Raw genomic sequence first — 25604 nt, forward strand, 5'->3', positions numbered from 1 at the left:
CAGTATGATGTGCGTCATGTCAACTTCCAGTAATGTAAAGTGCTGTTGGCCACATGCAGATTACAAGCATGCAGTCTACACCCTGGATGTCACCAACAGTGAGTGCTGAAGAAATGATTGATGGAAAGGAACAATTTACTGTGGACTAAATAGTGCCAGTAGGAAGGATATGTCTCTATTGGCCAAGATGGGGCAATGCACTTGTTACCATTGAGAATGCCAAGTTCATGTCATCAATAGACCTGACTTCTTGGTCTTGACATACTGAAGTAGCAGAGAAAGACCAGGAGACGAAGGTAATGCTCCCTGAATACATTCCCCCATGTATAGTATGCCGCTTGGATGTGAAAGAAAGAACTTGCATTTATATAGCGCCTTTCACAACCTCAGGACGTCCCAAAGTGCTTTGCAGCCAATGAAGTACTGTTTTGAAGTGTAGTTACTGTTGTGATGTAGGAAAGGCGGCAGCCAATATGTGCACAGCAAGCTCCCACAAATAGCAATGATAATGACCAGATAATCTGTTTTAGTGATGTTGGTAGAGGGATAAATATTGGCCAGGACACCTGAGAGAACTCCCCTGCTCTCTAAATCATAGCATCATTATAGGTACAGCACAGGAGGAGTCCATTCGGCCCATCGTGCCTATGCCGGCTCTTTGGAAAAGCTATCTGTTTAGTCCCATTCCCCTGCTCTTTCCCCATAGCCCTGTAAATTTATTCCCTTCAAGTATTTATCCAATTCCCTTTTGAAAGTTACTACTGAATCTGCTTCCACCGCCCTTTCAGGCAGTGCATTCTGGATCATCACATTGCTGCGTAAAAAAAATGTTTCTTCATATTGCCTCTGGTTCTTTTGCCGATTACCTTAAATCTGTTTCCTCTGGTTACCGACCCTTCTACCTCTGGAAGCACTTTCTCCTTGTTTACTCTGTCAAAAGAGCAGTGAAATTGGCCTTATTGGATAGCTCTGTCAAAGAGCCAGCACAAGCTCGATGGGCCGAATAGCCTCCTTCTGTGCTGTACCTACTATGATACTATGAAGAAGATCTTTTTTGTCCCTAATTGGTCCCACCCTTCCTTTGACTACCGTTTTACTGTTTATATGTTTATAAAAGACTTTTGGGTTCCCTTTTATGTTAGCCGCTAATCTATTCTCATTCTCTCTTTGCCCCTCTTATTCCCTTTCTTAGATCTCCTCTGTACTTTCTGTATTCAGTCTGGTTCTCTACTGTATTACAAACCTTACATTCATCATAAGCCTCCTTTTTCTGTTTCATTTTAGTCTCTATATCTTTAGTCACCCAGGGAGCTCTAGCTTTGGATGCCCTTCCTTTCCCCCTCATAAGGATGTGTCTGCTCTGTACCCGAACCAACTCCCCCTTGAAGGCCTCCCATTGTTCAATTACTGTTTTGCTTACCAAGTTTTGATTCCAATCCACCTGGGCTAAATCCCTTTTTAACCCAGTGAAATTTGCCTTCCTCCAGTTAAGCGTTTTCACATTTGATTGTTCCTTGTCCTTTTCCATAACTATTCTAAACCTAATGATATTATGATCACTGTTCCCCAAATGCCCCCCCACTGAAACATGCTCCACCTGTCCCACTTCATTTCCCCAGAACTAGATCCAGCATTGTTTCCCTCCAGGTTGGGCTGGAAACACACTGTTCCAGAAAGTCCTCTTGAACACATTTCAGGAATTCCTCCCCTCTTTGCCCTTTACACTGTTACTGTCCCAGTCTATATTGGGATAATTGAAGTCCCCCATTATCACTACTCTATGGTTCTTGCATCTTTCTGTAATTTGCCTGAAAATGTTCTCTTCTATCTCCTTCCCACTATTTGGTGGCCAATGGTATACACCCAGTAGCGTAATAGCTCCTCTATTGTTCCTTACTTCTAATCAAATAGATTCTGTTTTTGACCCCATAACTACATCATCCCTTTCCAGTGCTATAACAGTTTCTTTGATCAATACTGCCACCCCTTCCTTTCTTTGCTTCCTTATCTTTCCTGAATACCTTGAAGCCAGGAACGTTAAGTACCCAATCCTCCCTTTTTTTAGCCAGGTCTCTGTTATTGCCATTATATCATAGTCCCATGTGGCGACTTGAGCCTGCAGCTCACCAACCTTATTTACCACACTACACGCATTTACGCACATGCCCTCCAATCTCATCTTAGACTGCCTCACATTTGCTCCCATCTGGTCCCTACTATTCCTGAACTACTCTTTACTCTTGAGCTACTTTCCCCTCCCAGTCCTCTGTGTACCTTGTTTCACCTCTCTAATGTTTCCTCCTGGTGCCCATCACCCTGCCAAATTAGTTTAAACTCTCCCACAAAGCACTAGTCAACCTCGCTGCGAGGACATTGGTCCCAGCTCTGTTGAGATGAAACCTGTCCATCTTGAATAGATTCCTTCTGCCCCAGAACTGGTCCCAATGCCCCAGGAATCTGAAGCCATCCCTCCTGCACCATTTCTCCAGCCACACATTAACCTGTCTTATCCTACTATTCCTATATTCATTAGCGCGTGACACTGGGAGTAATCCAGAGATTACTACCTATGAGTTCCTGCTTTTTAACTTCCTAGCTCCTGAAACTCTGACTGCAGGACCTCGACCCCTTTCCTTCCTGTGTCATTGGTTCCCACATGGGCCACGACTTCTGGCTGTTCCCCTTCCCTCTCAAAATGTCCTCTCCGTGATGTCCTTTACCCTGGCACTAGGGAGGCAACACACATGAGGGACTCACGTCGTCGGTTGCAGAAACACCTGCCTATCCCCTTCGAAATAGTGCTTTGGGATCTTCTACGTCCACCTGAGAGGGCAGACAGGGCCTCGGTTTAACGTCTCACCTGAAAGACGACACCTCCGAAAGTGCAGCACTCCCTCAGTAATGATTCTGGAAAGCTCACTCCCCAGGTTGAAGCCTGTGTTCCGATATCACTGTGTACAATTCAATAGCGGGTCCCCTGGACAAGTGCCAATCTCTTCCCCCATTAACACTACTGGACTGCCCAGAGTAATATGAATTGAGCATTACAGGTCATTAGAGATGTTGCAACTCAGCAAGCCTGTTTTATCATCTAATGACTAGAACACAAAGGAAATTAGTCTTAAAGAGCGCAGTGTATTATCAGCACCCCTTTTCAAAAAATTATTGCAAAGAGCTATCATTAAAGTCCTTTCAAATGGCAGACCTTCAGTTCTATTGTACTGATGCATCTCAAGTCTCAATAGCTGTGATCCCACGTATTGTGAAAAGGTCAATGAGTTGGTTTTTCTCTGTGCTTAATTTCCTTTAATTTCTCAGATCCTTTCCTCGGTTAAGAGGGTTAATATTTACCTTTCTCCTTTGATCACAAGGTAGCAGTTTGCAAAGTAGCCTCTCTTACATAGAATGTACAGCGCAGAAAAAGGCCATTCGGCCCAACTGGTCCATGCCTCTTCCTAATGCTTTGTGGTAAAGGAGCCGCGGGAGTTAATTCTGAGGCTGCTGCCCTTACACAATGGCTCCTTGCTCATTATCAAACATATGGAAGTGCCCTTTTGTGTAACCCTGCATTTATAGCCTAACTTCTTGAGTTCTATTAAGTGCCTGGCGACACACTTATCACGAAAGCCCTCTTTAAATGGATTCTGGAGCTCTCTAAATCACACAGCAATGAACTGTTTGCAAAACCTGATTCTACAGCTGCACTAAACACTTAATAACAGGAGCACTGTGGTGCAAATGACAATTTCTATTGCGTGTCACATTCTCCTAAACACATTATAAGGAAATCAGGTTGAAATGTTATTAACTGGTGTGGTTTGCCTGGGATTTGTATGACACAAATCAGCCTGTCATGCTTCTCAGAGGTGGCCCAATGTTGCTTTCAAGCAAAGGCTATCAGCTTAAATCAACGGTTACCAGAATATCTTTGAGGGGGGATGAGGGGAAGGCAGCCATTTAGAGGCCTCTGTTGCCCTTCAGAGGGCTCAGTGAGCTACAAAGAGGATGCTGGGTATCAGGAGTTTAAAGGGGAAGTTGATGCATTTAAGGGGAAGCTAGATAAAGACATGAGGGAGAAAGGAATAGAAAGTTATGCTGATAGGGTTAGATGAGGAGGGGTGGAAGGAGGCTCATGTGGAGCACAAACACCAGTATAGACCAGTTGGGCCGAATGGCCTGTTTCTATGCTGTACATTCAATGTAATTCTTATGTAAAACCGCTTTCATATTGTTCTAGTGCCATGTTGGTGCCACTGACTCCTGCAGCCAGCGGCAAAGCCAAAGTAAACAATTGGTTGTCCCCATCTGTTGGCCGCAGCAGATTTGGCATGTCTAATTTTGGTGTTGCCGCTGACTCGCATGTCACGGGCCAACGTCACTAGAGTGGTATGACTGGTTATAACCGGTTCAGGTGATGAGGAAAGGTCACGGAAGTTGGAAAAGAGGAGACTTTTAAGGTGACTCAACTGGCTTGTCAAGGGAACTGGCAAAATTGATGTAGACAAATTGCTCACTATGGTGAAGGGGACAAATTAAACATCAGCAAGTTAGGAGTAAGAAGGGAAGTCCATTGAAATATTTTCAGCCAAAGGCCATTTGAGTTATGGAATAAATTACTAGGGAAGGCCACTGTAGTGGAGAATGCCAAGAGACCGTTAAGGAGAGGAAGCACGGCTGGATCTAGTAATGGGAAATGAACCAGAACAGTTAAGAGCAGTAAGTGTAGGGGAACATCTAAGCAATAGCGATCATAACATAATAAGGTTTAAGATAAAGATTAAGAAGTACATAAGTAAGACAAAGACCAAAGTAGCAAATTGGAAAATAGCTGATTCTCAGAGGATGATAATGGAACTAGGGAAAATAAACTGGAAATATTTTCTGATAAACAAAGAAATAGAACAGAAGTGGGAAACATTTAAAATGGTGATCACTAAAGTCCAGGAGATATACCCCACCAAAAAGCAAGAACAGATTAGCCAGTAATGATACACCATGGATAAATAAAGATATAAGAGCAAAATTGAAACTAAAGAAAAAGGCATAAACCAAGTACATAGAGAACAAAGGAGATGATGACAAAAGGGAATACGAAAAGATTAGGAAAGAAGTTAAAAAAACAATTAGGAAGGCAAAGAGAGACTACAAAAGTAAATTATCAAGAAATATAAAAAGAAATAGTGAAGTATTCTACGGACACTTAAATAACAAAAGAAAAATCAGGACAGGAATAGGGCCGCTAAAGTAGATACGCAATAAACTCACAGGTAATGACGGTGAAATGGCAGAAATATTAAATAATTACTTTGCCTCAGTATTTACCAGGGAGACTAACATGGCGGGATTGACATTAGAAGAAGAGACCAAAAAAGATATAAAGACATTTAAGATAGAAAATGGGGAGATAATTGATAAACTAATCAAACCTAGAGAAGATAAAACCCCTGGTCCAATGGATTGCATCCGCACATATTAAAAGAAGTTAGGGAAGAGATAGCAGAGGCACTATAACATATATATAAAAATTCATTAGAGAAGGGAATAGTGCCAGAGGACTGGCGGACAGCTAATGTGATTCCTATATTTAAAAAGGGGATAGAACAAGTCCGGGGAACTATAGACCAATTAGCTTAACGTCGGTGGTAGGAAAGATAATGGAATCTTTATTCAAAGATGTAAAAGAAAAACATCTAGAAACCGAAAATATAATAAAGAATAGTCAGCACGGATTTCAAAAGGGAAGGTCTAGCTTGACCAAACTTATTGAATTCTTTGAAGAAGTAACAATATTTATCCCTTATCCAACATCACTGAAACAGATTTTCTGGTCATTATCACATTGCTGTTTGTGGGACCTTGTTGTGGGAAAATTGGCTGCCATGTTTCCTACTTTACAACAGTGCCCACACTTCAAAAAAGCACTTTGGGATGTCCTGAAGTCGTGAAAGGTGCTATCTGCCGACACAGTCGGAAGGAAGATAGGCCAGGTTGATCTATTAAAGAGATGGGCTTGTTGAGCCCAATGACTATTTCCTGTTCCTAAATATTGTAATGTTCTTTGCTCATTAGGTTGGAGATGGGCTTCGATCAATTACAATACAAAGTACTGTCACTAAAACAGGAAAGCAAGTACTTAGACAGCATGTTGGTTTGAACTAAAATATTTATTTTCTATAGCTCAAACCCTCATGCCCCGAAGAGCTCCTGTGTCTTGGCACTTTCCGTGTTGTTGGATAGTACTCTGAGATGGTCTCTTCTCTAAATATTAATCGCTCAAATGGATAACCCTTTAACCAACACATTCTGTTCAGAGAATAAGTGGCGGTGGCCACTCAGCTCTGGAGACCAGCACTCAATGTCCACACTTGCAAATGTTATTGCAATTGTCATAGAATTGTGATCAGGATTGGGAACCCTGGGTCACACACTGTCAGGGACCCCCTCCTCCCCACTGTAAATATTGACCCATTCCTGGGGACCCCTGCAAATACTGACGTAATGCTGGGGACACCCTGCAAATACTGACACATTCCTGGGGACCCCCCTGCAAATATTGACACACACCCTGGGAACCACCTGCAACTACTGGCATATTCCTGGGACCCCTTGCAAATATTGACACATGCCCAGAGACCCCCTGCAAATACTGAAACATGCTCAGGGACCCCCTGCAAATACTGACACATTCCTGGGGACCCCTGCAAATACAGACCCACTCCCAGGGGCTCCCTGCAAATACTGACACACACCCTGGGGACCCCCTGCAAATATAGACACATTCCTGGGGGCCCCCTGCAAATACTGACACGTTCCTGGGGACTCTGCAAATACTGACACGTTCCAGGGGACTCTCTGCAAATACTGACACATTCCTGGGGACCCTCTGCAAATACTGACATGTTCCAGGGGACTCCCTGCAAATACTGACACGTTCCAGGGGACCCCCTGCAAATACTGACACATTCCTGGGGACCCCCTGCAAATACTGACACATTCCTGGGGACCCCCTGCAAATACTGACACTCACCCAGGGATCCCGGTCAAATATTCGCCTACTGCCAGGGATTCCCTGCAAATACTGACACACCCCTGGGCCAGTCCTGCAAACTGCTGTTAATGCGAGCTATCCAAAAGCAATCAATGCCATCATTGCGGAAAATATTTCTTGCCAGCATACAGAGCAACAGAAATAACACAGCAGGAGTTAAGAAGTACAGAAAAAATACAGGACACATTATTCTTGCAACGCGCAGTCTGTTCTGGGCCAAGCAGATTGAAATCGACTGACCTTGTGGGCCCCTGGGTGATGGGGGGTGGGGGGGACACAATGTTTGACATTGTTGGGCTAGGTTAAAAAAAAAGTTAGCAGTTGGGTCCAGCTTTTGATTGCTGTCCAGCAAACCCAGTTGGGAAATGTTTGTGAAGGGCCATTGAATGAGCACAGTATTGGACTTGGTTGTGATGCCCTCCATGACTGAATAGCTTGCTGCCACTCACTATCTCGGCCCATACATGAAGAATTTAAAACATTTATTCTTGGGATGTGGGCATTGTTGGCGAGGCCGGCATTTATTGCCCCGTCCCTAACTGAGTGGCTTGCTAGGGCCACTTCAGACGATCACCTTGGGTGAGTCATGTATAGACCAGACCGGGTAAAGGACGGAAGGTTTCCTTCCCTAAAGGACGTTAGTGAACCGTTAGTTGGGTCACTTTTACTGATGCCAGCTTTTTATTTCCAGTTTTTGTTTTTAAAACTGAATTCGATTTCTCAAACCGCCACATTGGGATTTGAACTCATGCTCTCTGGATTACTAGTCCAGTAACGTAACGCAACACTACCGTATCCTTACATATTACATAGAATTATATAGAATTTACAGCACAGAGACAGGCCATTCAGCCCGAGTGGTCTGTGCCGTTCTTTATGCTCCACGTGAGCTTCCTCCCTCCCTTCTTCATCTCACCCTATCAGCATATCCTTCTAAGCCTTTCTCCCTCATGTGCTTATCTAACTCCCCTTAAATGCATCTATACTCGTCGCCTCAACTACTCCTCGTGGTAGCGAGTTCCACATTCTTACCACTCCTTTACTTTGGGAAAGATAGCAGAGAGCTGCCGTCCTCGCTGCAACCACCGGGCACTTTGCGGGAGAACGCGGGCAGACAATTCGGGGTTAATAGAAAAAACCCACTGCGTTAAGGGCAGTCTGATGCGTGGAATGCAGCGACTCCGCACCTGCAGGTAAAGGCAGTGACTGATGGCAGAGAGAAGGAAACAGGAGCTGGAGCCTAAATGTAGGTTAATGCTGTCCTCGAGGTATTTTGTTCGAACGTATTCATAGGTTGACGCAGCTGAAGGGATTAAGGGTTGTTGTCGGCTGCTGTCGAAGCCTCGGCTCTGCCTCTATTACAACAAGTACTTTGCTGCATAAAGCTCCTGGAACCAGACATCGAGGGTGGGCGGTGATACCTCAAAGCTAGAGCCGTCACAAGGGGGCACTACATCTCTAGAAGTTCGGTCGCTGACTAGAAAGAAGCATTATCCCTTCTTATTGACCTGTCTTAAGCTCCGAATTTGATTGAAAATGAAAATCTGCCCAAAAATAACAGTTTCAAAATACGACCTTAACCTTGAGAAACGTCAACTGTTAGCTCAGTCGAAGAGAATCTTGCGGGCGGTCATGTTACAACGAATTCGATTGTTTGGTGCAGTCTATCCTTTAGGTAGAGTCAGCTTGCTTTTCTAAACTGGTAAATTCCACCCCCCCACCCCGTCTCCCTCTCTCTCCTCCTCCAAAAGAAAAGTATCTGTACAGAGTTGTTATCGAGGGGGAGATAACGCTCAAAGCTTGATTTTAAAGGAGATAAGAGGGCTTTCATCATCGGGCAAAGTTCTCAATCGGTCTTCCTGTCGACTGTGTTGCTACTGACAGTATCTTGGAATTCAAGAAGAGCCTGAGTTGTAGCATCATTTGTTACTCAGTCAGAAAAGTGATGGCAAAGAAGGCAAAGTTTAAAAAAAAATCTTACTTATCGAAGGAAACAGGAAAGTGTCATTGAATGCAGTTCTTTTCTTTTAAGCTTTTTTTTTTGAATTGCAAAAATCTTGATCAAGGTCCCAAGACTCATTGTGCAGGACAGGGCCGAGGCTCTAAAGGACACCTGGCAAATCAAGAAATAGTGACTGGATGACACCAAACAAGCAAGAAAGAAAGAACTTGCATTAATATAGCGCCTCTCACGACCTCAGGACGTCCCAAAGCGCTTCACAGCCAATGAAGTACTTTTGAAGTGTGGTCACTGTTGTAATGTAGGAGACGCGGCAGCCAATTTGCGCACAGCAAGGTCCCACAAACAGCAGTGTGATAATGACCAGATCATCAATTTTTAGTGATGTTGGCTGAGGCATAAATATTGGCCAGGACACTGGGGAGAACTCCCCTGCTCTTCTTCAAAATAGCGCCATGGGATCTTTTACGTCCACCTGAGAGGGCAGGCGGGGCCTCAGTTTAACGTCTCGTCCGAAAGACGGCACCTCTGACAGTGCAGCGCTCCCTCAATACAGGCACTGGGAGTGTCAGCCTAAATTTTGAGCTCAAGTCTCTGGAGTGGGACTTGAACCCATGACCTTCTGACTCGGAGGCGAGAGTGCCATCACTGAGCAACAGCTGACACAGTTTGCACCAAGCTTGGGTTTAAAAGCCTGTCAGACTGTAGGAGGAAGGACGGCTGAGGGAGGCCAGTAAGGAGTCCCACAGTTTTGAGGCCCTGTGAGAGAATTAGTTAGAGGTGGAGATGGTGCATTGTCTCATGGTTTCAACATAGTGAGGATGCAGGGAGGAGGAAAAGTGTGCCGGACAGGATATCGGAGCTTAAAAGGAAGAAGACAGGTAAATTCAGAGAAACAGTGAAGTGAAGTGTGTTTTCCATCTGCATTAACCCTTTGAGAATCACGGGCATGTTCCTGCTCAGCACAGTGAAATCGAGGGTTGCCAACTCTGGTTGAACGTATTCCTGGAGGTTTCATCACATGACCTCCTGCCTCCAATCCCACCCCCCCCCCCCCCCCCAACCCTTCCCAGTCAAACAGTCTTTATTCCCATCTCCAATATTTTTTATAACTGATAAACAGAAGTTTTCAAAGAAAATGGGGAAACATGCACAATTTTGTTAATGCCCCGATGATTTTTCTCCCGGGTTTGCTCGCAGCAGTGTCCAGGAGATTAACCTTTAATTCCTGGAGACTCCAGGGCAATCCTGGAGGGTTGGCAACCCTTGTGAAATCTTGTGGGAAGGTGTGCAGGTATGGAGGCCGGTTGAAGGTGGGATTGAGGTTGCTCCTGACCCTTCCTTGATACTTGAGCAGTCAGCTGACACTCACCAGGGTCACACATGGAAAGTGCTCCCTTCGGCAAGGTGCTGGAGGGCTGACTCTTACCGGGGTACACTGGCGGGACTGTACCCCAACAATAGTCAAGGCCTTCAGAAGAGGAGGGGGAAGGGGGGGAAACACAATGTGGAGGATCAATACATCATCGACAATTGTTGATGAACGTGAAAGTTAAAGACTTGGATTTAGGGCTTCACTATCAGAAGGATTGAAACTGGACCTCGGTAATAATTTCTAACAGGTCGCTGCCAAACTTTGCTTGCCTCATGATCGTACACTTTATACAGGGATTCTCAGCCTATGGATTGTGTTTTTCTGGCTCAGGAACCTCCAGTGTAATATTGAATGCTGGCTGTTTGTCAGAGAGCAGGCATTACAGCCTTAGTGCGTTAGTTCCTTGCACTCAGATCAGATTTAACGGTTATGTTTTGAAAGCTTGTGTCACTATCTAGTAATAATAGCCGTCTCAAACATTCTGGGATGTATGTGTGCTCTCCTGGTTTCAGGGGCCGAGAACGGTTAAGTCCCCTTTCAGTCCCTGCATTCCAGTACATAAAATGCAATGATCCATTTTTAAAGCTGGATCACTGACTGATTACAACCGGGGGTTAAAGTGGTTAATTCTGGGTCAACTGATTACCTTTTAAAAAAGGACCTAGATCGAAACCTTGAAAGAGGATTGAGGGATATCAAGATGTTAATGGGATCTGATTTCCAACGGAAGGGTGAGGAAATGTGTATTGAGATTTTGGGTGGGAGGGGGCTCCCCGATTGAGGTTGTCAAGCATGGACTGTGGGAGGAATGGGCCAAGTTTTGTTATGTTAATAGAATGCTCCCCCTGCCTCATGATGATGAGGGGACATCATAGAAAAGCCCAAACCTGTCTTCAGCTGACATCCACATGTACATTTTCCAGCTGGGGTCACTGGATAACATTCAGTGGTGGGATCCCTGGGCTCATTGTTTCCCTCCCCAGTCCAGTTGTGGCCCACAGTGACCCTCCAGCTGTGGCCCACGATGGCGCTCCAGCTGTGGCCCCCTCTGACGCTCCAGCTGTGGCCCCCTCTGACGCTCCAGCTGTGGCCCCCTCTGACGCTCCAGCTGTGGCCCCCTCTGACGCTCCAGCTGTGGCCTCCTCTGACGCTCCAGCTGTGGCCCCCTCTGACGTTCCAGCTGTGGCCCCCTCTGACGTTCCAGCTGTGGCCCCCTCTGACGCTGCAGCTGTGGCCCCCTCTGACGCTGCAGCTGTGGCCCCCTCTGACGCTGCAGCTGTGGCCCCCTCTGACGCTGCAGCTGTGGCCCCCTCTGACGCTGCAGCTGTGGCCCCCTCTGACGCTGCAGCTGTGGCCCCCTCTGACGCTGCAGCTGTGGCCCCCTCTGACGCTGCAGCTGTGGCCCCCTCTGACGCTGCAGCTGTGGCCCCCTCTGACGCTGCAGCTGTGGCCCCCTCTGACGCTGCAGCTGTGGCCCCCTCTGACGCTGCAGCTGTGGCCCCCTCTGACGCTGCAGCTGTGGCCCCCTCTGACGCTGCAGCTGTGGCCCCCTCTGACGCTGCAGCTGTGGCCCCCTCTGACGCTGCAGCTGTGGCCCCCTCTGACGCTGCAGCTGTGGCCCCCTCTGACGCTCCAGCTGTGGCCCCCTCTGACGCTCCAGCTGTGGCCCCCTCTGACGCTCCAGCTGTGGCCCCCTCTGACGCTCCAGCTGTGGCCCCCTCTGACGCTCCAGCTGTGGCCCCCTCTGACGCTCCAGCTGTGGCCCCCTCTGACGCTCCAGCTGTGGCCCCCCCTGACGCTCCAGCTGTGGCCCCCCCTGACGCTCCAGCTGTGGCCCCCCCTGACGCTCCAGCTGTGGCCCCCCCTGACGCTCCAGCTGTGGCCCCCCCTGACGCTCCAGCTGTGGCCCCCCCTGACGCTCCAGCTGTGGCCCCCCCTGACGCTCCAGCTGAGATCCTCAAACAGCACAGATCAGAAAATGAACTCAAGACCTTCCTGTCCTGTGTGGCTCAGTATTGCACCGAGCAATGTGTTTACCAACTGAGCCATGGAGAGCTGAATATAATGTTACTGGGTTTGATCCCTAGTCTTTGGTGAGATAGCTTACCTCAGCTAAGGCAGCAGTAGGGGTATTACAATTGGTCTCAATGCCTCTGGGTAAAGGAGGGAAAAATTCGGGCAGCGAATTCCATACACGCACCACCTTCTGGGTAAAAAAGATTTTCCTCATGTCCCCTCTAATCCTTCCACCAATCAGCTTAAATCTATGTCCTCTAGTTCTTGAATTCTCCGCTAGGGGTAACAGTTACTTCCTGTCTACTCTATCCTGGCCCCTCATAATTTTGTACACCTCAATCAAGCCTCAGCCTCCTCTGCTCCAAGGAAAACAACCCCAGCCTATCCAATCTCTCCTCATAGCTGCAATTTTCAAGCCCTGGCAACATTCTTGTAAATCTTCTTTGCACTCCTTCTCAGAGCAATTACGTCCTTCCTGTAATGTGGTGACCAGAACTGTGCAAAATACTCCAGCTGTGGCCTTGCTAGCGTTTTATACAGTTCCATCATTACATCCCTGCTTTTGTATTCTATACCTTGGCCAATAACAGAGAGCATTCCGTATGCCTTCTTCACAACCTTATCTACCTGTACTGCCACCTTCAGGGACCTGTGCACATGCACTCCAAGGTCTCTCACTTCCTTTACCCCTCTCAATATATTCCTGTTTACTGTGTATTCCCTTTTACTGTTTGCCCTCCCTAAGTGCATTAACTTACACTTCTCTAGGTTGAACTCCATTTGCCACTTTTCTTCCCACTCCACCAACCCATTGATATCGTCTTGGAGTCTACAGCTATCCTCTTCACTATCAACTACACGGCCAATTTTTGTGTCGTCTGCAAATTTGCCAATCATGCCCCCTACATTCAAGTCCAAATCATTAATATATAGCACAAACAGCAAAGGACCCAACACTGAGCCCTGTGGCACACCACTGGAAACGGATTTCCATTCGCAAAGACATCTATCGACTTTTATCCTTTTGCTTTTGTTTCCTGTTACTGAGCCAATTTTTGGATCCAATTCGCCACATTTCCCTGTATCCCATGGGCTTTTACCTTTCTGACCAGTCTGCCATGTGGGACCTTGTCAAATGCCTTACCAAAATCCATGTAGACAACATCCACTGCACTACCCTCATCAATCCTCCTTGTCACTTCCTCAAAGAATTTGATCAGATTTGTAAGGCATGACCTTCCCTGAACAAATCCGTGCTGACTATCCCTGATTAAACCATGCCTTTCCAAGTGACAGTTTATCCTATCTTTCAGTATTGATTCTAATAGTTTGCCCACCACCACTAAGACTGACCGGCCTATAATTGTTCGGCCTTTCCCTCGTACCCTTTTTAAACAATGGTACTACGTTTGCAGCCTTCCATTCCTCCGGTACCTCCCCTGTATCTAGTGAGGATTGGAAAATGATCCTCAGAGCATCCGCTATTTCCTCTCTGGCTTCCTTCAATAGCCTAGGAAACAATCCATCCGGCCCTGGTTACTTATCAACTTTCAAGGATTCCAGTCCCTCTAGTACTTCCTCTCTCGTTATGTTTACCGTATTCAATATTTCACACCTCTCCTCTTTAACTACTACGTCCGGATCATCCCTTTCCTTTGTGAATATGGAGACAAAATATTCATTTAAAACCCTACCCACATCCTCTGCTTCTACACACAAGTTACCCTTATCATCCCTGATAGGTCCCACCTTTTCCTTAGCTATCCTCTTGTTCTTAATGTACTGATAAAACATCTTTGGGTTTTCTTTAATCTTACTAGCTGATATTTTTTCATGCCCTCTCTTTGCTTTCCTTATTTCCTTTTTTACGTCATCCCTGTACTTTCTATGCTCCTCTTGGCTTTCTGCAGTATTTAGTTTTCTGTGACAGTTATAAGCTTTCTTTTTCTGCTTTATCTTGCCCCGTATACTTCTAGACAACCAGGGGACTCTAAATTTGGCAGTGCCATCTTTTTCTTTGAGGGGACGTGTCTGCATTGTACCCGTAGAATTTCACATTTTAGTGCCTCCCACTGGCTTGCCACTGATTTCTCCTCAAGTAGTTGTGTCCAGTCCACTTCTGCCAAATCACCTCTTAGTTCTGTAAAATTTGCCTTTCCCCAATTTAAAACGTTTACTCCTGATTTAACTCTGTCCTTTTCCATAATAATGCTAAAACTAACTCAATTGTGGTCACTATCCCCAATATGGTCACCCACTGTCACTTCACCCACTTGCCCATCTTCATTTCCCAGGACTAAATCTAGAATTGCATCCCCTCTTGTTGGGCTTGTCACGTACTGGCTAAAAAAGTTCTCCTGGACACCAATCAAGAATTTTGCACCCTCTGTGCCCCTCACACTGTTTGAATCCCAGTTGACGTTCGAGTAGTTGAAGTCCCCTACTATTAATGCCCTCTTATTTTTGCACTCAGAAATTTGCCTACATATTTGTTCTTCTATCTTCCTTTCGCTGTTCGGGGGTCTATAGTACACTCATAGTAGTGTGACTGCCCCTTTTTTATTTCTTAGTTCAACCCATATGGCCTTGATTGATGATCCATTTAGCACATCAACCCTTCTCACAACTGTAATTGATTCTTTAACCAATAATGCTACCCCCCCCTCCTTTTTTATCACCCACCCTATCCTGCCTGAAAACTCTATATCCAGGGATATTGAGCTGCCAATTATCCCTCTCTTTAAGCCAGGTTTCCATTATAGCAATGATATCATGCTGTCATGTTTCTATCTGTGCCCTTAGCTCATCTGCTTTGTTTGTAATACTCCTTGCATTGAAGTATATACCCTTTAACCCTGTCAAATTCCTGTGCTGAACATTATTTAACCTTTGCTTCCTTTGCCTTTCTGAGTCGCTAACTACGTGACTAACTGCTTTTCTACTTCCCGTTTCCTGGTCCGAGTTTGTCCTATCTGTACCTGCCCTTTGGTTCCCATCCCCCTGCCATATTAGTTTAAACCCTCCCCAACAGAACTAGCAAATGCCCCCACGAGGATATTGGTCCCGGTTCTGCTTGGGTGCAACCCGTCCAGCTTGAACAGGTCCCGCCTTTCCCAGAATCAGTCCCAATGCCTCAGGAATTTAAACCCCTCCCTCCTACGCCATCTCTCAAACCACGCATTCATCTGGTCTATTCTCCTATTTCTGCTCTCGCTAGCATGTGGCACTGGGGGTAATCCTGAGATTACTACCTTAAAGGTCTTGCATTTTAATTTATTTCCTAACTCCCTATATTCTGCTTGCAGGACCTGATCCCTTTTTTTACCAATGTCGTTGGTACCGATATGGACCACGACCTCTAGCTGTTGGCTCTCCCCCTTCAGAATGTCCTGCAGCCGCTCCATGACATCCTTGACCCCAGCACCAGGGAGGCAACATACCATCCTGGAGTCATGCCTATCTGTTCCCCTTACGATGGAATCCCCTATCACTATTGCTCTCCCATTCTTTTTCCTCCCCTCCTGTGCAGCTGAGTCACTCGTGATCCCACGGTCTTGGCTCTTGCTGCATTCCCCTGATAAGTCATCTCCCCCAACAATATCCAAAGCGGAATATCTGTTTGAGAAGGAGACCTGAGAGTGCTTTATACAGAGGCTGGTGAGCTGGCACATGGGAAATGTGAGCGGGTCACTTTTCACTTTAGTGTGAGTGGTCAAAGCTGGTCAACTGGGACAATAACACAGTCTCTGCTTCATTGCTGCTGAGCAGAGAGCACCTGTTCTGATATAAGTAGATTGATGTATGCACGAGAAACAATAGTGCCTCCCACAAAGAAGCATTTCAAGAGGGAGAGGGTGGAGAGCAGGAGGTGGAAAGGATTAAGGGGGGAGGAGAAGAAGCAATAGCACAGGCAAAAGGATAGGTTTTCAGAGGTTTTTGAAGGGCTGGGGCCTTGATAACAAGGCACGGTGGTTTTGGGCGATAGTTCCAGAGCAGGGGAGCTGTGGCTGGACATTTGCGCCCTGATGGTGGAGCAGAGGGAACCCGCAGACCAGCTTTAATGGCCTAGAGTTAAAGGCATTGGCTGCTGGTTATAAACACCTGCTTCACTGTGGGTTCGCTGCTTCTGAGTGTGGAACTGTTAGGACAAATGCAGTGTTGGCCTCATTCAAAACTGTGCTGCCCGTATCCTAACTCGCACCAAGTCCCGTTCACCCATCACCCCTGTGCCCCCCCGACCTACATTAACTCGCAGTCCGGGAACGCCTCGATTTTAAAATTCTCATCCTCATGTTGAAATCCTTCCAGGGCCTCACCCCTCCCTATCTCTGTAACTTCCAGCCCTCGAACCCTGCGTTCCTCCAACTCTGGTCTCTTGTCCATCCTCACTTCCTTCAGCTGTCTTGGCCCTAAGCTCTGGAATTCCCTCCCAAAACCTCCCCACCTCTCTCTCCTCCTTTAAGACACTTCTTAAAACCTACCTCTTTGACCGAACTTTTGGTCGCTTGGCCCACTATCCCCTTCTTTGGCTCAGTGTCAATTTCTCCTGGGAAGCGCCTTGGGACGTTTTAATATGTTAAAGGTGCTATATAAATGCAGGTTGTTGTGGTTGTAAAGTAAACAAAGCACTGCTGCTGCTTCAGGAGAGTCTGAGAATCACTAAAAGAGGTGGGTTCCGTAGTCACCTTGGCAAAAGTAGTGCTGTCCCTAATTCCAGTGTAAAAATCGCAGTTGCTGGGCTGAGTGGCTTAGCCCACCTGTACAGCCCAGTGAAAGAAAGACTTGCTTTTATACAGCACCTTTCACAACCTCAGGGCATCCCAAAGCGCTTTGCAGCCAATGAAGTACAGTCACTGTTGTAATGTAGGAAAAATGCCAGCCAATTTGCGCACAGCAAGATCCCACAAACAGCAATGTGATGATTGCCAGATAATCTGTTTTAGCGATGTTGGTTGAGGGATAATTATTGGCCAGGACACCGGGGAGAACTCCCCTGCTCTTCTTCAAAATAGTGCCATGGGTCCACCTGAGAGGGCAGATGGGGCCTTGGTTTAATGTCTGATCCGAAAGACGACACCTCCGACAGTGCAGCACTCCCTCAGTACCGCACTGGGAGTGCCAGCCTAGATTTTGTGCTCAAGCCTCTGGAGTGGGGCCTGAACCCACGACCTTCTAACTCACTGAGCCACGGCTGACACACTCGACATTTTACGTTTGTTGGGCGGGACTGTGTGCCCCTCCCCCTCCCACTGAAGAAGGTGCAGCCGTCCTACACCGAGTGGTAAATCGTGAGTTCCTCTGTTCATTCCAGCTGCTGTGGAATCGGCCTAGCCTTAATGAGGCAGCTTCAACAGGCACTGCTTAATAAGAACACAGCATTGGGTACGTGTTGAATTCTGCTTGTTCTCTGTGCAGTAGGCTCCTGTGTGTATTTCTGGCCTCTGTGCATTCAGGTGCTCTGTGCTTTCCAGCCTGCGTTTCCTTGCTGACCTGTGTGTTTTCTGGTTGATCGGGTCACCACGGATCTCTGCTTCTCCATAAACTGACGCAGTCCAGGAAGCAGACCCTTGCATAGTGGCTGAATTCAATGTTTAAATCTCACCGGTGAATGAATCCACCAGAGTACACTGAGCTCCCCACTGTTTAAACACCGTACAAAGGACCCACATCTGCCTGCGCACGCTCTTACTGGTTTTGATACGCCGTTTGCAACGACAACTTGCATTTATACAGCACCTTTAATGTAGTAAAACGTCCCAAGGCGACAAAATGTGACACCGAGCCACATAAGGAGATATTAAGACAGGAGATCAAAAGCTTGGTCAAAGAGATAGGTTTTAAGGAGTGTCTTAAAGGAGGTGAGAGAGGTGGAGAGGTTTGGCGAGGGAATTCCAGCGCATAGGGCCGAGGCAGCTGAACGCACGGCTGCCAATGGTGGAGCGATTAAAACCAGGGATGCGCAAGAGGCCAGAATTGGAGGAGCGCAGATATCTCAGAGTGTTCTAGGGCTGGAGGAGGTTACAGAGATAGGGAGGGGCGAGGCCATGGAGGGATTTGAAAACAAGGATGAGAATTTTAAAATTGAGGTGTTCCCGGACTTGGAGTCAATGTAGGTCAGCGAGCACAGGGGTGATGGTTGAACGGGACTTAGTGTGAGTTAGGATACGGGCAGCAGACTCCTCCCCAAACGCAGTTCCCCCGAGAGTGTTCAGCACTCATCAGCTTAAACGAAACAAATACTCGGAATAAATCAACATAGACAGACAAAGAAAAAGCTTCCCCAGTTACTTTAATCTAGCCTGACACTGATGTACTGAGAGAATGCTGCATCATTGGAAATGATGGATTGGAGGAAATCGGGATTGAAAAAGAGGCCAGAATTGGAGGAGCGCAGAGTTCTAGGAGAGTTGTAAGGCTGGAGATTGGCGATGAATGAAGAGATGAGAATTATGATCTCCTCTGTTCGTGGCACGTATCTGGAATTATAGTAAAATGGTGTAATAAGTAGAGGGTTGAGTTCTTAATCTGAAAGGAATCAAATGGGCCTAAGGGTTGTCTTTGTCCAAATCTATCTTGTGATCTTGTCTGAAATTCAGAAGAAAATGGAGGTAACCAGTGTGCTTTGGAATACTGAAAAATTCATGGATGGAGCAAGGAGCTCTGTGGAGAGGTAGATTTGAATCGGAAGGTGCAAATTGGGGCCTACCATCAGTGTGGCCTCCTCTCCTGCTGCATTCCCATCCCGCTTTGGTTAGATTGGCCACTTTTAGACAAATCCAAAACCAGACAGGAGATGAGAGTGGAGTAGAAGGAGGCAAGATCATGTTTAGATTTCTCATGTTCGCTACAAATAAAAACTAATCAAGGACCTTAGTAATTAATAATATTGACACATCGTAAGAGGCTGAAGCAAATGTGAAGGACAAGCTTTTATTTTGAAAACCAGATGTTTGTTGTCTGGCTTCCTTTTTGGAAATTCCCAAGTACTCAAAAACTGGACTGCTGGTTCAGACATGAACGGGTGATGACCTAAGAGTTTCCCAACAAGCTCAGTTCAATCTGTATCCGTGGCAATATAAATTAAATTAAATTTCAAACATTTTTTTTAGAGGGTATCTTTGGCAAATTGACTTAGTTTCTTTTTGGAGATAGAGAAGAGATGTACTTCATTTTTGCCTACATAGCAACAGTCACTGCACTTCGAAGTAATTCATTAATACTATCTAACAGTAATAGTACTGAGGAGCTCGATGGGTCAGTATTTATCAGTGATAGTGTAGAGGGAGCTCTATGAATCAGTGATGGTATAGGGGGAACTCTATGGGCCCTAGGTTAGCAGGGCTGCGGATTCTCGGCGGGGGGGCTATCGAGCGCGTGGGTAACGCGCCCGGTGAAATTAGTGAGTTTCCCGCGCGATTGTAGCATCCAATCTACTAATTGGATGCACTTACCTGGTCTTCCGGGTTCCCCGCTGCTGATCTGCGCGTCGGGCGGGCTACGCATGCGCAGTAAGATCTGTCAGCTGGAGGCGCTCTATTTAAAGGGGCAGTCCTCCACTGACAGATGCTGCAACAAATAGCAAAAATTATAGCATGGAGCAGCCCAGGGGGAAGGCTGCTCCCAGTTTTATGATGCCTCACTCCAGGTATCAATACATGGGGTGAGGAGGAGGGGGAGGACAGAGATCCTCCTCCCGGCGTGCGGGAGGAAGCGGCCTGCCTCTGCCACCAGGAAGGCCTGGCTCGAGGTGGCAGAGGAGATCACCAGCGCAACCAACATATCGCCCACCTGCATACAGTGCAGGAGGCGCTCCAATGACCTCAGTAGGTCAGCCACAGTGAGTACACGTAGTCTTTCCCCTACACTCCGTCTGCCACATCACTGCCCCCACCCCACATCTCCTTCAGCACTGCCAACACAACTCTGTCACATCACCCCTTATACCCACTCAAACCCCATCATCATCTTACCTGCACCTACTCACCTCGCCAGTACTCATCCCGCCACTACCACTCAACCCAATTCTCATACAATCTCATGGCTCTATCCCATACTCACCCTCTCGTGCATCTCTTTCACGGCCAGCCTCACTCAACCTGCCACTACCTGTGCTGCAGCCACAGGGCATGCATCACATATGTGCAGAAGGCAGCGTAAGGCAAACGTGTCGTGAGCATAAAGGGGATGCACAAGAGTGTCTGAGGGTTTGTCATGGGTGTTACTTATATTGAATTTCTGACCAACTCACGTTACATATTATACTGGCACCACCACTGCCATGTCTTCGCGAATCCTGTCTGGTTTGTGCAATAATGCCCGTTCCTGAGGATCACTATGAGGACCCACAACTGATGCCACCCGTTGTGTCACTGCAGAGTGGGTGTAGGGGTATTCGCAGGGCTGTTCTGCGCAGACGACTGAGAGACGTCGGCGATGTCCCCGGTTGCACCCTGGAAGGATGCGGAGGAGAAGTTGCTGAGGGCAGTGGTGACTTTGACAGCGACAGGTCAGAAGATGGTGCTTGGGCCAGCCAGGAGCAGCTCGGCATGAAGGAGGGTGCAGATGTCCACGACTACATGTCGAGTGACTCTGAGCCTCCGTGTGCACTGCTGCTCAGAGAGGTCCAGGAGGCTGAGCCTCGGTCTGTGGACCCTGTGGTGAGGGTAGTGCCCTCTGCAACGCATCTCTCTCTGCGGTTGCCCTCCCTCCTGCTGTGCAGGTGGATGTGTCACAGCACTCTGTTGTGGAGCTCCACGTGTCAGAAGTGGACGGCGTGGATGGCGAGGCTGGTGATGCTGTTCGCCCTCCGAGGAGGTCATGACTGCAGCTACGGTGGCCCCCATCTGCAAGATGTACATCTGAGGGGGTCCGCAAGGTAGGTACATGTCTCCGGACCCCGGGGTAAGTGTGCACATTGGTGACTTTGATTGTCAGGAGGAGGGTGGTGGAGGCCAAACTTTGTCCCAAGTGACAGAGTGGCCTCCTGCAATGGGTGAGGGTCTCACCCCCCCCCCCCCCCACCTGTCAAATGGACCTTTGCAGCTGCCACAGGCTGACAGCTGCAACACGTCCATTTGATCTGGGAGTGGGAAACACTCCCACTTTGTTCTAAAATCCCACATAATCCCTTAATCAGGTCAGTTAATGACCTGAAATACATAAATAAATACTGTCAAGTGGCATCCCACTGGCTTTAATTGCCTGCAGGATTCCCACCAGCGGGGGCTGCGCGCGCACGCCGGCGCGTCAGCGGGGAACCCGGAAGTGGGCGGGTTCGGGGCGGGCTCTGGTACCGCGCCGGGATTATCCGATTTTCAGAGCCCCCCCGCCAGGAACGCACCCGGTAGCGGGTGCTACAATAGAGCCTCGTGTCAGTTTCTACCAGTGATGGTATAGAGGGAGCTCTATGTGTCAGTATCTATTAGTGATGGTATAGAGGGAGCTCTATGTGTCAGTATTTATCAGTGATGGTATAGGGGGAGATCTGTGTGTCAATATCTATCAGTGATGGTATAGGGGGAGCTCTGTGTGTCAGTATCTATCAGTGATGGTATAGGGGGAGCTCTGTGTGTCAGTATCTATTAGTGATGGTATAGAGGGAGCTCTATGTGTCAGTATTTATCAGTGATGGTATAGAGGGAGCTCTGTGTGTCAGTATCTATTAGTGATGGTATAGGGGGAGCTCTGTGTGTCAGTATCTATCAGTGATGGTATAGGGGGAGCTCTGTGTGTCAGTATCTATTAGTGATGGTATAGGGGGAGCTCTGTGTGTCACTATTTATCAGTGATGGTATAGAGGGAGCTCTGTGTGTCAGTATCTATTAGTGATGGTATAGAGGGAGCTCTGTGTGTCAGTATCTATTAGTGATGGTATAGGGGGAGCTCTGTGTGTCAGTATCTATTAGTGATGGTATAGGGGGAGCTCTATGTGTCAGTATTTATCAGTGATGGTATAGGGGGAGCTCTATGTGTCAGTATCTACCAGTGATGGTATAGAGGGAGCTCTGTGTGTCAGTATCTATTAGTGATGGTATAGAGGGAGCTCTATGTGTCAGTATTTATCAGTGATGGTATAGGGGGAGATCTGTGTGTCAGTATCTATCAGTGATGGTATAGGGGGAGGTCTATGTGTCAGTATTTATCAGTGATGGTATGGGGGGAGCTCTATGTGTCAGTATTTATCAGTGATGGTATGGGGGGAGCTCTATGTGTCAGTATTTATCAGTGATGGTATAGGGGGAGCTCTATGTGTCAGTATCTACCAGTGATGGTATAGGGGGAGCTCTGTGTGTCAATATATATCAGTGATGGTATAGGGGGAGCTCTGTGTGTCAGTATTTATCAGTGATGGTATAGAGGGAGCTCTGTGTGTCAGTATCTATTAGTGATGGTATAGAGGGAGCTCTGTGTGTCAGTATCTATTAGTGATGGTATAGGGGGAGCTCTGTGTGTCAGTATCTATTAGTGATGGTATAGGGGGAGCTCTATGTGTCAGTATTTATCAGTGATGGTATAGGGGGAGCTCTATGTGTCAGTATCTACCAGTGATGGTATAGAGGGAGCTCTGTGTGTCAGTATCTATTAGTGATGGTATAGAGGGAGCTCTATGTGTCAGTATTTATCAGTGATGGTATAGGGGGAGATCTGTGTGTCAGTATCTATCAGTGATGGTATAGGGGGAGGTCTATGTGTCAGTATTTATCAGTGATGGTATGGGGGGAGCTCTATGTGTCAGTATTTATCAGTGATGGTATGGGGGGAGCTCTATGTGTCAGTATTTATCAGTGATGGTATAGGGGGAGCTCTATGTGTCAGTATCTACCAGTGATGGTATAGGGGGAGCTCTGTGTGTCAATATATATCAGTGATGGTATAGGGGGAGCTCTGTGTGTCAATATCTATCAGTGATGGTATGGAGGGAGCTCTATGTGTCAGTCTCTATCAGTGATGGTATAGGGGGAGGTCTATGTGTCAGTATCTACCAGTGATGGTATAGGGGGAGGTTTACGTGTCAGTATCTATCAGTGATGGTATAGAGGGAGCTCTGTGTGTCAGTATCTATCAGTGATGGTATAGGGGGAGCTCTATGTGTCAGTATCTATCAGTGATGGTATAGGGGGAGGTTTACGTGTCAGTATCTATCAGCACTCCTTCAGTATTGCACTGCACTGCCATCTTAGATGATGTGGTTGTGTGGGATCTCCACCACAGCCTTCTGACTCAGAGGCAAGAATTACTACCAACTGTGCCAAGCTGAGAAAACTCTTTGGCTAATTGCCTACCGGCGACAGCCTTTGTGGATAAATAGGCACCTGTCATCGTACCTTCATGTAGTAACTTCTTGTTTGAAGCAAACTCCTCTGAACAGTTGTCCCGCAGGCTGACGGTATATCAAGTAATGGCCCATCCTTTGAGTGTACTATTATAGGAACAGGAGTAGGCCATTCAGCCTCTTGAGCCTGTTCCGTCATTCAATTAGATTGTGGCTTATTGGTATCTGAACTCCATCTACCCGCCTTGCTTCCGAAACTCTTAATACCCTCGCTTAACAAAAATCTATCAATCTCAGTTTTGAAATTTTCAACTGACCTATTATCAATCGTACAATTGCTCCCCCCCGGTGCTCCCATACAGCCAGCCCCTCCCTCTCCGCACACACGCACGGATACAGGTCTGCCTACAAGGGCATCAGATACAACTTTGTAACCTCACCCCCAGCACACACACACACACACGCACACACGTGTGTGTGTGCCCTGTTTTATGCTGTGTAAGGCACACGATGCTTCAGTAAATGGAAGTACGTTTATTTTTAAGAGCTAAACTGAAGAAAAAATGCTAACCCTGGGAAATTAAGTGAAGTGGTGCAGAAATACCACAGCAGGCCCTCAGGGTTAATAGCATATGACAAACGTTTTCTCCAAAGACACACAAACTATCTTTTTTTTTCTCTCTGTCTCTGCTGGTTTGCCAAGTCATTACAAATGAAATTTACAGAACGTTCCCATTTTCATCCGTGTCCTGCTGTCCACATAAAATAGCGAACCAGCCATTATCGATTTTTATTTTTTGACATTTCCCGAGGGAGGATGGCTGAAGTCGGAGGAAATGCGGCCGGTGCTGATTGGCTGGCTGAGCTTCAGTGATTGAGAGACCCAGTGAAATCCTCTTGTGTGCAAATGAATGTGACCTGAAGGAAAGAAAAAGGAAAGCTTACTCCACTAAACCTGCCTACAGTCCAAGAACGCACGGCAAGGCAGAGTGTTCAAATACGTCGTCTTTTTTTTATAAAGAATGAATGAATCTGTGGAATGTGAACTGCTTTTCCTGGCGGTTTATTACCAATTGTCTTTGGGGCTTTAGTTCTTATGGCCAATCAGTCACCATCTAGTTTGCGGGGAGGGGAGAGGGAGAGGCAAGCCAAGTCTCTTTGGCTCTAAGGTGATACGCCCCACGCCCCGCTCCCCTATGGGCGAGTGGAACTGAAGTCGATCTTTTCTTGCTTGCTCGGTAGTCTGATATCTGAGCCAAGCATGTAGGCAGTGCTCCAGGGTGCTGCTAATGATTAGCCAGTTAGCCTGGCTCATTAGTGGGTCCCGGAGAGGAGGATGTGTCACAAGGGACTGGGTTTCCTCCCATTCAGGTCCTGATAGCCCTGCAAGTCAGTGCCCTAAGAGGTGGGGCGGTTTTAGCTGGATAAGCAATGGAGATCTTACCGGTGCTGGTAAACTTTGACTGAATACCCTAACACCTTGCCACCGACTGAATACCCCAACACCCCTCACCGACTGACTACCCCAACACCTTGCCACCGACTGAATACCCCAACACCCCTCACCGACTGAATACCCCAACACCCCTCACCGACTGACTACCCCAACACCTTGCCACCGACTGAATACCCCAACACCCCTCACCGACTGAATACCCCAACACCCCTCACCGACTGAATACCCCAACACCCCTCACCGACTGAATACCCCAACACCTTGACACTGACTGAATACCCCAACACCTTGACACTGACTGAATACCCCAACACCTTGACACTGACTGAATACCCCAACACCTTGACACTGACTGAATACCCCAACATCTTGACACAGACTGAATACCCCAACACCTTGACAGTGACTGAATACCCTGACACCCCTCACCGACTGAATACCCCAACACCTCGACACAGACTGAATACCCCAACAACT

The 25604-nt window shown here is 47.2% G+C and overlaps 1 protein-coding gene across 2 annotated transcripts in view; it reads left to right on the forward strand.

Moving 5' to 3' along the window:
- adck1 (aarF domain containing kinase 1) overlaps positions 1 to 25604 on the forward strand; it is a 512025-nt gene that overhangs the window by 194615 nt on the left and 291806 nt on the right. The window contains exon 1 of one of the 2 annotated variants that reach the window (XM_067992032.1): positions 9596 to 9889. The exons of the other annotated variant lie outside the window; for it this stretch is intronic. Within the exon in view, the coding sequence (XP_067848133.1) occupies positions 9830 to 9889 (60 nt within the window). The 5' untranslated portion in view covers positions 9596 to 9829. Of the gene's footprint in view, positions 1 to 9595; positions 9890 to 25604 lie in introns of those variants that run through there. 2 annotated transcript variants of the gene reach the window in all.

Source organism: Heptranchias perlo, chromosome 10, assembly GCF_035084215.1.
Source record: "Heptranchias perlo isolate sHepPer1 chromosome 10, sHepPer1.hap1, whole genome shotgun sequence".
Lineage (NCBI taxonomy): Eukaryota > Metazoa > Chordata > Chondrichthyes > Hexanchiformes > Hexanchidae > Heptranchias > Heptranchias perlo.